Raw genomic sequence first — 17,836 nt, forward strand, 5'->3', positions numbered from 1 at the left:
GTCAGAGGGAGAAGCAGACTCCCCGCCGAGCAGGGAGCCTGATGTGGGACTCGATCCCAGGACTCCAGGATCATGACCTGAGCCGAAGGCAGTGGCTTAACCAACTGAGCCACCCAGGCGCCCCTATCCCACTATTTCTTATTTCACATTGAAAGCTGAACAAGTCTGGAGACAATCATGCAGTTCTGCTGACTGATTCCAATTTCAACTCAGGACCACAAATCCTTACTGGGTAGTCACTATTGCTTGGCTATCTTTCTACTTGACTATGTGCCACTTTCCCACTCTCCAAAGTGAGACTATGTCATGATTTTTGTATCTCTCAAACTGCCAATCTGCATCCCAACATGCAAACTGCTTTCTGTGCACCCATTTTTTCACACCTTCCATTATAAGAGATGAACGTGCTTCTGCCAAAGCCAAAACTTGGGCGCATGCTCTCCAGCCCATGCCTTCCCTACTATAGAACTCTCTTCCTGAAGTATTTCTTCTTTTCATCAGTGTACCACTCTGAACTTAATTATTCCCACTAATATAAACATGCTCTCTTGGTTTCTTCCTCTGTCTCCTGCTATATTTCTCAGCTCCCTTTTGGAGAAAAACTTTTCAAAAGTGTTGACTAAACTTGCTATCTCCATTTCTTCCCCATTCTTTTCTTTCCTCAGCCCATTCCAATCGGCCTTCACCCTCTAGTCCTCTGAAACTGTGCTACGTTAGGTCAGCAACTACCAACGTTCCATCGCATTCAATGATCCCTTGATTGTCCTTATCTTACTGGACTTCTCATGAGCATTTGGCACAAGAGAAAACTTCTTTTTATAGAAACACTTTCCTTTCTTGATTTTTCCTCTTTCCTCACTGGCCACTTCTTTCCTGATCATCCTCTTCTGCTCAATCTCCAATTGGTTTCTGGAATATATCATTCCCATATTAGGTCCTCAGCTGGGAATTCCCTTTCCCTCAATCTTTCCAGGATATTCTCCTACATGTCATTCAAGTCTCACCTTAAATAGCTCCCCCTTAGAAGGGCATTTTCTGACAAGTCAATTTTAGTTACTCAGAAACACTATCTCATATCACTTTGTTTTATCTTCACTATAGCTCTTAATATATCTATGTTTATGTGTTTATTGTCTGTCTCACCCCATTAGAATATAAATTCATGTTCTTGTCTTGTTTGAATCAGAATTGTCTTTTTTTTTTTAAAGATTTTATTTATTTATTTGACAGAGAGATAGACAGAAGAGCACAAGCAGAGGGAGTGGCAGAGGGAGAGGGAGAAGCAGGCTCTGCACTGAGCAGGGAACCCGATGTGGGACTCGATCCCAGGACCCTGAGATCATGACCTGAGCCGAAGGCAGACACTTAACCATCTGAGCCACCCAGGCGCCCTGAATCAGAATTGTCTTGCTCAAGGTTGTAGGCAATTAAAATATTTCTTGTGTGAATGGGAAAATTAACATTGATTTGCACAGTGACAATTATTTTTTCACTAACAACTGCACCTTTGTTCCATTTCCATGTTTGTCAAAACATTTGATGCCATATAGATGAAAATTTCTCCACCTAGCCACAAAATAAGATTTAATTTAAACTCAAAGAAGGTCTAGAATTCAATAAAGTTTTAGAAACCACTGCATTTACTTTCATCTCTGTTTTCAAATACTAACCTAGGAACTATAATAATACTAATCCTTTATAGGTCAAGACCCACTCTTTTTTTTTTTCTTTTCTTTTCAAATTTTTATTTAAATTCTAGTTAGTTAGCATATACAGTAATATTGGTTTCAGGAGTAGAATTTAATGATTCATCACTTACATATAATCAAATCATAGACAAATATACCACAAGAATGATTTTGTCTACCTCAGACTAAAACTTAAATGTTAGGATTTAAATTTAAACATATTAAGATTTATTTAAAGATAATTCTAAATTATTTTTTAGGCATTGTTTCATGCAAAGAGATTATTATGTATTTTTTCCCATACATTATGATAAAATTTATTTATAACTTTGATTAATCATTTTCTTTAATTCTGGACACTGAGGTAGAAAATAAATTCTGGAAGCAGGAATCTCGAAAACATGGGTAAAATTTTAATTTAGTTATTTATCAATGAAAGAGAAAATCAACTAAAAATTCTGTCAATCATTAGCTATACAATTCATGAAATTTAGAGCATTTTTTTTTTTTAGAGAGAGAGAGAAAGAGAAAGCATGTGGAGGTGGAGGGTGTAGAAGGAGAGGAGAGAGAGAATCCCAAGGGGGCTCCACACCCAACTCTGGGCTTGATCTCACTACCCTGATATCACAACCTGAGCCAAAATCAAGTGTCGGATGCTTAACCAACTGAGCCACCCATGTGTCCCTAGAGCAATTTTTTGTGGTAACCTAAAGACTCATGTGCCCTTGTAAAAATCAGAGCCTATAAATAATTTGTTTAATAAATATAACAATACTGGGTGCTGCCAAATATCTCTCTTAATATGTGAAACAAATGTATATTTTTCAACACCTTCTTATTTTCATGCCAAAAAAATTGTTGACTCCGATTATTTATTTATACTATAACAGGACAAATGAAATTTTACCCTAAAGAACAAAGGCTGGGCTTTCCTGGCCCATATGAGTGATGACTCACTCTGGTTTCATAAAAAGACAAATCCCAGGGAAAAGAAAAACAAATTTTTAAAGACCTTTTTCTCATAACACTTCAGTTGTGCAAAATATTACTAACCAATGTTACTTGTCTAGGGATGTTAATCTATACATAGGGCATTACTCCAGTGAGGAAATAATATGAATTTAATCATTTCAAGCAAGATATTTTAAGAACCCACAATTGCAAACTTGCTATCTAAAATTTGTCATTTTTGTAAAAGAAATGAATCCTTTTGGGGGACAAACAGTTGAAACAAAGATGTAGAACTAGGCTATTTACAGAGTCATGTTATCATGAATCTTTGATTTTAAAGAATATTATTTGAGTTTTTAACTTACTAGACATACTATTAAAACATGTTTTCTAACTCAAAACTAACCTTTAAGTGGTGATGAAATCTGATAGAAAATAGGAGTAAATAGGTGTGACTTTTGTTCAAAAAGTTATTCCCAGTACTAAGCAATTTTATTATGTATTACTAAAGTCTCTGAGAAATAAATTAAATGAAAATGGCCTTTTAAGCATTGGTTTTCTTTCTCTGATACTTTTGACAAAAAAAAAGAAGCCTAAGTTTTCCTATTCCTAGAGAGTTCTTTGCAAAATGTGTTATTTCACAGTATTGGCCAATGTTTATTTTTCTAGTTTTATGCAGCTTATGGGAAAGAAATGAAGCTCTACATTTATTTGAATTATTCTTGGATCTTGAGCTACCATCCTTATATACCCAGGCTAAATATTGTTCTGCTGTATTAAATGTAGACCCTATACTCTCCCTTTATAGTCATATCTGTCATTTGATTTTTTTCCCCCAAGTCATTAGTCCTCCATCTCATTCTCTTTATCATGGCCTTAAATATCCAGTAAGACCCTATGATTTCTCATCTGAATGCTAATAACTCACTCCTTTGAAGCAACTTCAACTACAGCTGCACAGCCAGGAGGTCATAATAAGGTTGACAGAGGTAATAGTGGTCACTGTCATTACCCCCATTCCCACTGCTCACAATCCCAATTTCTTCAGGCCTCAGCATACTCTCCATTCCTTATAATGGTTAATGAACTAAAATATTCAAGAAATAAAGTCTGATTTTGCTCAGTGATCTCAAAGCACTTTGGAAATTTGACTTTTATATTGCATATGCTAATCCCATGAGCTAAATAGAAAAAGGTGCAGAGGAAAAGGTTAAGGTTACACATGTTATATACTCTTTTTTAATTGGAATAATTGATGGAGCATGAACCAAGACCCAGAAGAGTATTAGAGGATATAGAAAGTTAGAGAAACTTCTGTATGTACAAAGTCTGGTTGGTTCCCCTGAGGAGAAACATCTGTAGGAAGAATATCAAAGAGGAAGAATATCAGAATGAAGATTTTCCATTGCCCTTGAAATTGATACCAGTAACAGAGGGGTTGGCAACAACACCCTTGTACTTGGGAGATTTACAGAAGGCCTCTGAAGAGCTATTGGGGTGAAAGGCAATTCTGGTAATAGTGTGGTGAAATTTGAAAGGCCAAAAATGATGCCAGACTGAGAAAGAAAAACACCACCTCTACAACTATAGACTAATCACAGCCCCCACAATCCCTCCACTAGGAAAGCAGTACTTTCCTTTGTGGAGTCTTTTGAATCTGTAGTGGAGGCTCCCCAAATACCAGTTAGTGAAACCATCAGTGTCAGAATCTTATGGAAAAAGGCCAACCCACTGGTAGTGCCTGGGTGGCTCAGTCCATTAAGTGTCTGACTTGATTTCGGCTTGGGTCATGATCTCAGGGTTGTGGGATGGAGCCCCCATGTTGGGCTTCTCGCTCAGTGGAGAGTCTGCTTGGGATTCTCTCTCTCTCTCTCCCATTGCCCCTCCCCCCACTCACGTGTTCTCTCATGAGTGCTTTCTCTCTCTCTCTCTCAAAAAAAAAAAACCACTTATGATTAAGGAATTCATAATTTAAGTCATTAAGTACCTGTACTTAGAAAAACTCATTGACATGTGAATGTGAGATGCTCACATGGGGAAGACTCCAGAAGACCACAGGTAGGGAGAGAGATACTCAAGAGGTAAGCAATGGCCCCAATACCAAAATCAATGACTTAAAGCTTTGCTTTGTCTTAATAAATCCATCAATTTAATGTAACGATATTTTGGTGAGTGCTTAGAAAACTCTTCGTGTGCCAAGTATTGTTTTAAATACTTTACAAACGTTAACTTATTTAACCTTCATAACAATCCTATGATATAGGTACTAGTATTTCCCCCACTTTATAGATGAGGAAATTACAGCTAAGGTGAAGATATGAAGTCATTTACCTCAGGTCACAGAGCTATTAAGTCACTGAGATCCACAGTTTCTGCTCCTAACTACGGTGCATCTTTTAGATGGTGGGCTAGGCACTGAGAAATCAAAAACAAATGGTCCTTAGGGAACTTATAGACTGGTGGAAAACAACTGGGAAGTCTTGCCATCTGTGCTCTAGGTAGGGAGAGAATGAACTGGGTCTTGCCCAAGCAAATCCTGGTTGACTTTCCATCCTGCTGCTCATTGCTGCTCACTATCTTTGCAAGAACCCATCATTTGGCTTATCAAATGCTTTCCCTTCATCTCCTCTGTGCTTTTGTTGGAAAAATGATAGGAAAATTTGAATATATACTCAATTTAGAATGGAGTCAGTTTTATTTCATTTTGAAATGGGACATAAGGGGGTATCAGTTGTGATGATTCTAGAGATTCTTACTTTAGGGAAGATACTGCCATAGGAAAAGGATTAACTCTCAGAGGAATCAATGCAGTCATCAATTTTATTCTTATAGATTCATCCTTGGTTTGCAAATGGGATGAGAAATGCAGCTGCAGGTGAGACAGCACTCGTTTCGAAGAAATACTTGGCAGACCTCAGCTTTAAAGTGTCCACAGCTGTTTGAAGTTGTGCTTTGCATATTTACCTCTTCGTTTTATGCTACTCCTATTGCTCATAGATTCAATGAGATAATTTATAAAAAGAACTTATAAGAAAAGAAGTTGTTTTATAATTTTATAATATCAGCTTTCAGTATTTGGGAAGGATTTTTTTTTTTTTTAGTTTCTCATCTTTTCTTAACTAGACTCTATTAACTTGAATAATTCAGTGGATTCTATCTACTTGGTATCCTGATAATGATATGACCTGTTAATTGGGAAGAATGCCAGATTAAAAAAAATTAGTTTAATGTGTTTCAATTACACTATTGTTACAGCATAACACCTTACTAGTTTAAGCAGAGAGGTAAAAGGAACTCAAACTTGTCTCTAATGTCCTAAAAGCTGTTTACAATAGTTTATGAAACTAAACTAATGTTACTCATCCAAAATTTTGCCTTTTTAAACTCCAGAGTTTTGTCCTATTCTATTGACCATTAAAGTTGTAGTATCTAATATTATTTTAATATTTCTGAATTATTAATTCCTAATAATTGGAACATATTTACTGTATCTTCATAAGTGAAAAGGAAACTCTGCTTTGCAGGGTTCTTGAACTATTGCTATCTCTGGTAGTTATGTTAACAAAATGGATTATTAAAGTGTGTAAAATATGCTAAAAGGACTTATGTGTCACTTTGCTAACATTATGGAAAAGAAATTATTTTTATTCTCATTTTTCAGTTAAGACGTATGAGACATAGTGGTGCCTGGGTGGCTCAGTTGGTTAAACATCTCCCGCTCTTGATTTCAGCCCAGGTCGTGATCTCGGGGTCATGAGATCGAGCCCCACTTGGTCCAGCAGGGAGCCTGCTTAAGATTCTCTCTCCCTCTTCCTCTGCCCCTCACCCCTCCAGCTCATGCTCTCTCTCTCTCTCCCTCACTCACTCTCTTTAAAAAAAAAAAAGAAAAAAAATGAAACAAAGAGTATGAGACATAAGTGGATAACTGGCCCATAGTGACATAGCCAGTAGTTTTCAAACCCAGGATTCTGAACCATGCATTCTGATTCCTGACACCACCTTACTTAATCACTGTTACCACTTCTCCCACTTTAGAGGAAGAGCATGTATGGGGAGGCCTCAGATGTACTCAGTGGAGTTCTTGACATGGGTACACTTGGCTTAGAGGTGAAACTGGTGTTTTTCATAGGCAATCGGATTGTCTCTGTGGAAAACAGTATAGCTCCTTTAGTATTTGCCAATAATTTATTTGATTATTCTCCTTTAGGTACAGACCATTAGTAGAGTGGTACATTTTGACATTTTGGTTTTGGTCACTGTGATTTATAAAACTGGAGGTAACAATCAAACTTTTCCCATTTCTGTGTAGTTTATGGAATGGACTTTGTGTGACATTTAAAAGGACTTATCTGATCTGATAGAAAGATCATGGTACTTGGAGTCAGTAGGTTTGATTTTTAGTCCTGGTTCTTCCAACTACCTGCTTTAACATGCCGGACAATTCTCTCTCTTTCTCTCTTCTCCCCTTTCCCTCCCCTTCTCCCTCTCCCACCCCCCTTGCTTGTAGGAGAAATAAAGATTTCTAGTTCATAGGAATCTTGGGGAAGACCAAATGAGATGGCATATAAAGCACCTAGCAAATGTGTCACTTACAAAGTAGGTACTGAATAAATATCTTTCCTTCCCCTGCCTGCCCTGCTGCTATATTTTAAACTCTGGTTACTGACAGTTTTATATAACTGCTATGAAATCTGAGGGGGACTGAAGCTGTCATTCTAATTCATGGGAGTTGGTTAACTTCACAATTGTTCTCAGGCCCTAAATATGTGGCACAAATATATTTGTGAGCCACGCTAAAACAGAAGGAAGTTCGTTTGGATATCATGTTACTAATCATTAGTACCTATCTTGGTTGTGGGGGGCTATCTTACTTCTACTACTTAAAACTGTATTTAAAGCAAACTTTTCCCCAATTGCTGATGATAAAATGTCGCTTCAGAGCTGGCTCAACCAAATTTTCGTGTATCACTTCATGCTTTATTCATTTATGTTTCTAATCTCAAAGCCATTTTCAGTATAGTTAACTATATGGTGTGTATAATATTAAAATGCCTTTATCACCTTATTTTAAAATATGCATAAATGGCGTCATTCATCTTATAGGAATGTAATAAATTGTTATGAATCTAATTATTCTCACTTTAAAGATGTAGAATCTGATGCACAGAGTGATTAATTCTCTTGAAGTCATTTGGAATTTATCAGTAATATCTGTGAGATGTTTTGAGTTTCCCAAATAAATATCACTATATTCTTTATCATAGAAAAAAAATGAATGAAAATATATTTTGCACAAGTTTCATATGTGCTTAGACTTGAAGAAATGAAGCAAAGTTTTGTAAAGTTAATCTAACACCATCCACTTAATTATATGACTGGAAGTAGAAGCATTTGAAAACATGAATCACTTTAATTCTCTTTCTTTTATAGATATACCAATAATGATTAATAATAATAATATAATCTGTCATTTATTGAGATATCTATATCGATCTCTCTGTTCGGTTCCTGGATCTGTGCTGGGTGGTTGTAGATGGTTCTTTTTTAATTGTAATCTTTTTTAATTTAATTTAATTTAATTTAATTTAATTTTTGCCACATAACATACCTTTCATCATCTACTTGGGGTAATTACATCTCACTTCTCTTTTTGGGATCCACCCTTCTACCCCTCCCACTTCTGGGTGGAGTTGATCCCCCAAATCCAAGGGTTGAGTATATAGCCCAGGTCTAGCCAAAAACGTTCTCCAGACCTTGCTAATGGGTTCAGTGGTAGATACTGTCAGGCAGGGTCTGAAATTTGATTTTACTTAACTTACAAGCTAATAAGTTAGTCTATTGTTGTTTCATAGATGACAGCAGATGACACAGGATTTCTGGGTCAGAGACAAAAGATTTTATTACTCATGTTGCAGTCAGTAAGCAACATGATTTGCATGAGTTCCTTTTGCTTCTGATTTTCACGGAGCTGATGCAGTATGAGCCCATCTGGATGCTGTGTAGCAAGGGGTTTGTGTCACAGCTAAGGAACACTGATCTTGGGGGAAACCATCACTTCATAGCAAGCAGTAATCAAGGCTTCCTTGTTCTTGAAAGGGACATTACCTGATTGCTCAATATTCTTGCTCCAAACACAACCTTGAGAAAAAATCCAGGAAAAGAGTGGTCAGGGCCCTTATTCTTGGGTAGACTCAGCAAGATAGATGGAGGGTGAAAACATGGAGTGGTGCCTCCCAACAGATGAACTATCTCAAACAGTCCAATTAGAGAGAATCATTTTTACTCTTTCCTTTGAAATTTGAGCCTGGAAAAATATCATGTTTCATTCTCTGCTGCTGTCTTGTAATTACAAAGGAATAGCCTATCTGAGAATGGAGTCAACATGGCAAAAGTCAGAGATGAGAAAAGAAAAAAAAAAAAAAAGGTCTTACTGAGTTATGGATCAAGTACGCCCTGAAGCCAGATCTTCCTCCTTCCAGAATTTTCAGTTATGTGAGCTAATTAGGTTTTCATTCATTCACAACTGAAAGAGTTCTGATGGATTTGGCATTTGACATACATTGTCTCATCACAACAGCCCTCTAAAGGAGGTATTATTATCTGATCTTATAAATGAGCAAAACACATATCATGAAGATTAACTCGCTCAGTATCACACAATTAATGAAGTGGAGTCACATTTGCTGATGGCAAACTCCATACTCTTCACCCTTAAGCCCTTAGTTCTCAAACTTTAGTGTACTTCAGAAACACTGAGACTCACCCCAGACCTAATGAATGAAAAACTCTACAGTGGAGCAAAGAGAATATGCATTTTTGTAAGTTGTTGGGTGATTTGATGCAAGGCTCATGGACCACTTATTAAGAAATAGTTCCCTTAGGCAAAGGTGGTGATACCCGGGATACTGCTCTCTGATGTTCTGATACTTTATCCTTATTAAAAAGCCTCGCTTCTGGAAGATAACACTTGAAGCCTTGTCAGTGATATAAACTACAAATCAAAGGAAATCCTTTTCTGAGAAGAGCTCTATTGGGAGAAGTAGGAAAAGTCAGGAAAAAAGGCTTCTGAGCGGGGGAGAGAAGGGTTAGGGAATGGAACTTAAAAGGCTAGGGGGGCAGACAGTCTTGAAGTTCTATTTCACCAATTATTACCTAAGAAATTCCTTTTTGTTTGAGGTGTACGTGTGTGTGTGTGTGTGTGTGTGTGTGTGTGTGTTAGGTTCAGATCCCACATAGAGTTTATATATGTATAGAGAGACTTGGGAATCTTTGGAAAAAAGCATATAGACATCTGCTTGATTTGCTCATTACAGTGGCTCATTGTACATGAAGGAGAATGTTTAATTTAATTATTGACTTTGAATAGACATTTTGCCACTGCTAATAATATTAGCTAGATTAATGAATTGTTCAAGGGTTATAGAGACAGAAAGACACGGTGAGAGCTATTGTTCATCAATATTTAGACAGCCCTTCCCAGAATAGTCATGTAAACCACACATGTCATTGTAAAATATTTTCCTGCTTGCCTAGCATGTCTTGGATTTTTTTTCTTTCCCTTTTTAAATGTAAATGGACTACAGTCTTTTGATACTCTACATGATACTCTAGTGTCTCCACAACCTATCCTCCTCCAAGTGGACTCTGATACATAGTAAATCTTTCTTACATTTTTAAAGCTGGGAGTACTCTTGAGGACTTCACCTATAATGGGTCTGGGCATGTGGGCAATGAGGGGTGCAGAGTTGAACCCCACCACAGGGATAATATGTTAGCTAACAGCATTCTCCACCCCTCATTTTTAAAAAACTTGTCCACTCAAAACTGAAGATTTGAATCATACTGGCTTAAAGAGATCTTTTTTTTTGTTGTTAGGATCTTAAGCTCACTATTACTCCAAAAAATTTTGAGACCATGCCTGTAGTCTTAGTCTTGAAGGAGTGTAATATTTCCAAATATTGACTAGTAAGATTGAATTTAACATAGATTTTGAAAATAATTAAGTTCATTATCAAAGTGGACATTTTACCAAAGGACGTCTATTTTATTTATTTATTTTTTTAAAAAAGATTTTATTTATTTATTTGAGGGAGAGAGAGAGAGAGAGCATGAGAAGGGGGGAGGGTCAGAGGGAGAAACAGGCACCCCCATGAGCAGGGAGCCGGACATGGGGCTCGATCCCGGGACTCCAGGATCATGACCTGAGCCAAAGGCAGTCGCTTAACCAACTGAGCCACCCAGGTGCCCAGGATGTCTATTTTAAATTATGGCTCCTTTTTAGATGATGTTCCTCGCTGTCTCACAGTTTGACAAGCAGGTATTTTGATATTTTAGTTTGCACTGGTTAGTTCTGTTCACAGGCCTCCTCAACTTTGTCATCATTGCAGAAACACGTTCCTTTCCTTTAGAGCTGAAATCAGAAGCTGGACTATATCTGTTCATCCCCAATACAAATCCTTTCATGAATACACTCACTATAATACCCTGTCTCTAGACCTTTAACAAAATAGTAAATGATCACTTACAACATTATCTCTGTACCTGCCTTCCTCCAGGGAAACCAGGTAACCATGTTGAACCCCTCTGCCTTCTTTTAAAGCCAGCAAACTGAAATGTGTTGAATGAAAAGCAAGATTTCCGTCTGAATATGTGAAAGAGGTTCTCCTTACCCCAAAGATGTATGGTGTAATGGAGAGAGCAGCATAGACTTTGCAATACTTTATTTATTTTTTAAAATATTTTGTTTATTTGAGAGAATGAGAGAGAGAGCACGAGAGGGGGGAGGGTCAGAGGGAGAAGCAGGCTCCCCGCTGAGCAGGGAGCCCGATGCGATGCGGGACTCGATCCCGGGACTCCGGGATCATGACCTGAGCCGAAGGCAGTCGCTTAACCAACTGAGCCACCCAGGCGCCCTCAATACTTTATTTTCTTAAGCACACACCACTGTAATAATTTTGTGAACATCTATCTATCATTTCAGTTGAGTATCTAACTCTCTGCTGTGGTACATTGGAATAAAGAAGGTAATGAGCAAGATTTACGAAGTAACCCCACTACCAAGGTGTTTTTAGAAGGTTGATATAAATATGATATCTCTAACATTTGTTTAAAATAAGTTGGAAATATATCACAGTTGTGTTTTTTTTTTTTTTAAATATATCTTCCATAATATTTTCCAGGAGAACATCTTGCCTTTCTTCTCAGGCCAAAATCATGCATACAGCATTTTGTATAATGGTCAGGGTTAAATTCGATGAGGCATTAAAGATTTTCAACATAATCATTTTTTGGGGGGTGGGGGATATCGTGTGAGAAGATGGCCTGAGGAATTCTCTGGGAACACAGAGATCCCTAGTAAGAGAGGTAATAGTTCATAGACACTAAAATGATGCATTTTAACTTCCTCCATAAATCTTGTTTCATTGCAGTGCCTCATTCCAAGGTGAGGCTCATCACCTTAGGACAGGAAAAGGCTTATCTTCAGCTTCTAGGCAATGCTAAAAGGCTTGAAAATCAGGTGAGGCAATGGGGGCATGGGATTGCACAGAGATTTGCTAAATCCTTTTATTTTGCTTCAGCACATCAAGGGCTAAGACTAAAGGACTCCTCTCCTATCTTTTTCCTCTAGTGGAAAGGGGATGTGGGGTGAGGTGAATGGTTTGAAGAAGTGAAGTTGACAAAGGTAAGGAGAGATGGAAAAGCCCTGCGATAGAGCCACACGAAAATACAGACAGAGGAGATCCTGAGGGTCACCAGTCCAGTGCCACCCTAGATCCCCCTAGTCATGAGCCAAGAGGCTCAGCATGGGGCTGCCTATGGCAGGGTGAGACCAGTCCTTTGCAGAGGCTGGGGTAGCCCCCCCAGACCAGTGGGCTGTAGGAGCACTGTGGAAGACCCTGAGAGGGCCGCGGCCCACAGAAGCTGAGTATGGCCCTCACCAAGCTAAGAGGTTAGATCATAGACTCCAGAAGCTGCAGATTTCAACAAACTGTAGACAGGAATCATCTTGAGGGGAAAAAGCACCCATTTCCAGGGAGCAAAGGGCAAAGAGGGCCCCTTTCCTGAGGACCCCCCCCCACACACACACACCATCTCCTCCACTAGGATGCGTAAAGCCTCTTTCCAATCTTCACTCTAAAGCCATTTTAAGGCTAACTAGAGAGGACAAGGAGGCCTGGGAGATTGTCTAAACTCATTCAAATGAAATTTGGAATTTTTTTCTTAAAATGGCTATTTAAATACACTTAATTAGATGTTTGAATATTTATTTAATTTTTTTTCTCCCCACTAGCCAGTTGGAAGGGGCTTGGAATAATGTTCCAAGTTCAATTTACCATCTTGCTATAGCTTTTCAAAATAATTTAAAAAGACAACAGTCCAGCTATCCTTAGTCATATTGAGATAATGTATAGAAGTATAAAGCCTAGAGTTACTGAGCATTTGAAATTTTTTGAGACCCCCTGCCCACCACTCTGGTTCTGGAATCACTGCTCTTGCCTGCTTGGAAAATGTTGTTTTCCACTTATTTGCTGTGAAAATAAAACTGCTCTAAAAAATAAAATCTGTTAAAAAAAAAAATTCCTCTAGTACCTTCTTAAATTCTTCCAGGGATGGAAATGGCCATCACTGAACAAAGCATAAAATATGACTCTCTTGTCTTACATTGAAATCTGATTTTTCTATTTCTTTTACCCATTTCCTCTGGAACACCTTTAGGCAATCTCTCCATCTCTCCCTCTCCTGTGTTTTGTCTCCCTGGGATGTAAGTCAGCAATTACTTAGTCCCCACAGTGAAGTCTGAGGTCTAAAAGGGGGCAGACAGTAATTTAATCTGTGAGAGACTGAGATACCCTCTAGTTAGTTTGGTAACAACAGTGAACCAGAGAGAGTATGGGCTGCTACACTGCTTCCTAGTCATACTGACTCAAAGTTGTTTTTTCTCTTTCTCTGAACTAACAGAATTTTCTTTAAAAAAAAAAAATTCAAAGTATAACCCCAATTTTGGTAAAATTTCCAAAGGTAATATGGAACTGTTCTCCTTAAAATCTAAGTGAAACACAAAGCAACCAAGCCCACGCATATGTGTTTTTAAGTAATTCCTTAAAACAGTGAAATTCGATTGGCAAAATCAGACAACTTGCAACAACATAATATATTTGTTTATTTCGTTCATATTACAATGGTAACAGGGTAAGAGCACTAGATTTGTATCCTCTTAAGAGGATAATGTTTAAGATTTGTAAATTTCATTGTTCTTAACCATTAAAAATCTATTTTCCAAAGGAATAATAATATATATTATTATCAAGGGACAGATCTCAACTTTATGATGTATAACCAAAAGCATATATTTGTTCCTTAGTTTAAACAAAACGTTAGAGACATTTTAACTCTTGGTTACTGCTTTCAGGAACCACAATGTTCTTGAAGCAAGTATTACACAAAACATCTTTTCCCATGATTTCAACCATTGTGTGTCATGTCAATGAGAGAACGAAGAGCCCCCGACTTAGCAGCTCCCAGTGGTTGTAGCACACCCTGGCTTAAACAGTCAACCAACAAACATGTATTTAGTGCCTACTATGTACATGCCAGCATACTAAAGCAATACAGGAAATACAAAGAAGTAAAATTATTGGTCCTTGCCCTGATCAGGCTTCCAATGTAATTGTTAAGATTAAACACAGACACAAATTACTCTACTTTCAATGTGTTCAAAAGAAGTGACCATGTTAACTAGATTGTCTATTAGAATCGTCTATGCTGGAACCTAGAAGACGCAGGGACATAAACAGGGACATTCTCAGCACTGACTAAAATCTGTGTGCATCAGATTTCTCGGCTCCAGAGTGAGCTGAGCGCTGCTTGAACACCCATATCTGAAAGAGCTCCTGCCTGCCTCACATTGTTTCATGGACTCATGACAATGGAGCAAGATCAATAGACGTAATATGTAAAAAATATAAATAAAATCATACATAGGGTGATGTTGAAAGGAGTTCAGGACATTCCACTCTGCACGGGAGGGAGGTGGCTCACCCAAGTTATTATTTATTTATTTATTTATTTATTATTAAGACAAACGAGACTACATAAGAAAAAGTATAAAAGAATCTCCAAACTTCACTGAACACAAGCAAAAATAGAAGGATAAGAAAAGAGGGCCCAACAGAGAGGAGAGGTTTTGAGAGGTCCTTGGGGAGAAAACTTCCCCCCACTGCCACCTCCAATCCCACCCCAGTAGCCCTAGGCTAGGCAAGTAAAGAAAAGCAAAGCAGAGACCCCTTCTCAAACATCACAAATAAATAAATAAATATGTTAAGCAAGAAATAACTTATTAGGCACCGCTTGAAAGGCAGCAACCTTCAAAGGCCGGGCAGGCCTCACTCTTTAGCCTGCGGGCGGCAGCAACGCGCTCGCGATTGGTCAAGGCTCACAAGGCGCCACCGAGGTCCTGGCCCGGTGCCTGGTCTTCGAGATAAACCCGGGCAGGAAACCGAGTCTGTGGTTGCTCTGCATCTGCACGGCCAGAGGCTTAGGTGAGGGAGCAATCATAGTGTAGCTGCAGACTCCCGGGCGGCCCCGGAGAAAGCGCGCCCTGCCCTGCCGGGCCAACTCAGACCAGCGCTGTTGTCCCGGGAGTGCCCAGCACTTGGTCTTTGAAATCAAAAGCGCTAGTTGTGAGCCGGGAAAGAGGGTGGTTTCTATTACAACCCCCTCTCCGCCAAACCCCGGAATCTTCTAGAAACTCCTGGGTCGCTCGTTCAGTTCCTTTTTTGCTCCAAAGGGGGGTTTGGATGGGGACTGCAAAATGCCTGGGGTTCGGAGCGCGGGACCGATTTTACTAAGCACCTGGCTCCGCCCTGGGTGGAATGGGAGTGGTGATGGGGTTCCGGGAAGGGCACGACTTCACCCGAGAGTAGGAGAAAAGACCAACCGCCTAGTTCATTCCCGAGTCCTACTTCTTTCAAATAGAGCTGAGCAAAGGGAGAGAGGTGATTCTCCAGACTCCGCTAGGGGCACCAGGCAAAATCTGGCGAGCCGAGGGGCGCGGCAGGGCGGGGCGGAGGGCGAGCTGGGGACTCATCCCGTGGGAAACCCGTGGCGGTAACTGCGGCTCAGCTTAAACAAAAATAACCGCTGGCCGGGCTGAGGGTCAGGCTGAGTTGACGACGTTTATGAGTTCATGATCTGCACCTGCAGGACGGGGCAGAAGGAAAGATCGAAGTTACAGAGTGGGGAGCATAGCGGGGCGCAGAACTGCAAGCGCAGCGGAGGAGGGAGCGAAAGTAGCAGACAGAGGAGAAAGGGGCCCGCGAGCCTTCCCAATTTATAAGCAAAGTGCCCAATTCCACCTTTGTCGCGCGACTTTCCCGGGTCTCTTCCCCCCTACGCGCACACAGTGTCTTAGCCCCACTTTGCCCCACCGCACCCAGACGCCTGGGATACTTTCACCTCTCGCACCCGGCCTCCCTTCCTCCTCATCTTCCTCCTCCTGCCTTGCGCAGGGCCCTTGCGTGGCCAAGGCTCAGAGAGTCGTGATCCGAGACGTGCAGGTGCCATTACGGAAGACACCGCCTCCGGACTCTAGGTTCTCCGGCTGGAAGTCCTCCACGCTGTAAGCGCGGCTCTTGAGGGCGGTAGCGTAGTAGTCGACAGGCTCCTCGGCGGCGTTGTCCATCCAGCTGAGGCATAGGATGCGCTGGAAAGAGCGCTTGAAGTTGTCCGAAAGGAAGCCATAGAGGATGGGATTGGCGCAGCTGTTGGCGTAGCCGAGGATGACCGACAGTTGGCTCACCGTGGCGTCGTCCTGCTCCGCAAACACGTTGACCAGCTGCACTACATAGAAAGGCATCCAGCAGATGACAAACACCATCACCACCATCATCACCATCAGGGTGATCTTGCGCTCCGAGCGCTTGCGCTGCTGCCAGCCGGCCTTGAGGGCCACCATGCGCATTTTGGCGATGATGAGCACGTAGCACAGGCAGATGGCCCCGACGGGCAGCAGGAAGCCCATGAGAAATGTGTACAACACGAAGCCCACTAGCCAGCGCTGAGCGGGTTCAGGCATGAGCATGTTGCAGGCCACCGTGCCATCACTGTTGGCCGCTGTGCGCGAGAAGACCACAATGGGCAGAATGACAAGCAACGATAGCACCCACACGCCCAGATTTACCACCTTGGCCACGGTGGGCCGGCGGTAGCGTGCTGCCTTGATGGGGTGCACCACGGCCACGTACCGGTCCACGCTAAGCACAGTCAGACAGTAGATGCTGGTGAACATGTTGACTGCGTCCACGCTGAGCACGAGGCGGCAGAGCAGCGCGCCGAAGGGCCAGTGGCGAAGCAACGTGGAGGTGACCAGGAATGGCACACTGAGCATGAGCAGCTCATCGGCGATGGCCAGGTTCAGGATGTAGATGTTGGTGGCCGTCTTCATTTTGGCGTAGCGCAGGATCACGTAGATGACCATGGAGTTACCACACAGCCCCACCAAGCACACCACGGAGTAGATGAAAGAGATGAGGATGGCGCTGCCCTGGCCCTCGCTCAAGGTCCCGTTCTGGGACGCGTTTCGCCCAGGCTCCTCCATGCCGTCCGCAGCGCCGGCCCCAGGGCCCCTGCTGCCGCCGCCTTCGCCGCAGCTGCCCGGGCTGGGGCTAGGAGAGGAAGGAGAGGAGGCAGTGCCATTGGGGAACATTTCAGCTGCTGGGGGCCGATGGGGCTACCGGGGCTGGGGCGCTCTCCTCGCGCCGCCGCCGCTCGCGCCCTCACTCGGCACCCCGCCCTCCCGCCCGCAGCTCACTGCTGCCGGACACCTGGGGTAGCACGCAGCGGCTACGCGGAGCTTGGTTCTGACCCGCGCGGGAAGGGCGCATTGCCCAGCGGAGGCTTGCGCGCCGCCGCTTGCAGCTCCGGGGCGCCCGTGCACACGCGAGCGTGGAGAGGGGAGGCCAGGAGGCTGAAGCCCCGCGCCGCACAGCCATTAAGTGGCGCGGCTCTGGGCTGCTGAATGATTAATAGACACCACCAGCGCGTCAGCAGCTACGAAAGGGAGGGGTGGGGGGGAAAAGGAGGGAGGAAGGCGATATAGGTGGCTTACCACCCCTCGCCCAATTTTTTTCTTTCCCAGTCCTGGGCTCGGATCAACTCCAGCAGCTGCTTCTGGGGGGTCCCCTGAAGTACCCTTCACC

At 41.7% G+C, this 17,836-nt stretch overlaps 1 protein-coding gene across 1 annotated transcript; it reads right to left on the reverse strand.

Moving 5' to 3' along the window:
• Positions 1 to 15,584: 15,584 nt before the first annotated feature.
• Positions 15,585 to 17,343, reverse strand: SSTR1 (somatostatin receptor 1). Its single transcript, XM_021701514.1, has 2 exons — positions 16,095 to 17,343; positions 15,585 to 15,836 (listed from the first exon to the last, which is right to left on the reverse strand). Exon 1 carries the CDS (start codon positions 17,341 to 17,343, stop codon positions 16,168 to 16,170), a length of 1,176 nt encoding a protein of 391 aa, XP_021557189.1. The 3' UTR covers positions 15,585 to 15,836; positions 16,095 to 16,167.
• Positions 17,344 to 17,836: the final 493 nt, after the last annotated feature.

Source organism: Neomonachus schauinslandi, chromosome 9 (assembly GCF_002201575.2).
Source record: "Neomonachus schauinslandi chromosome 9, ASM220157v2, whole genome shotgun sequence".
Classification (NCBI taxonomy): Eukaryota; Metazoa; Chordata; class Mammalia; order Carnivora; family Phocidae; genus Neomonachus; species Neomonachus schauinslandi.

What these genes read in the sequence shown, in the direction of transcription:
- SSTR1 (XM_021701514.1), bottom strand. Translation starts at nt 17,343, where the DNA reads ATGTTCCCCAATGGCACTGCCTCCTCTCCTTCCTCTCCTAGCCCCAGC.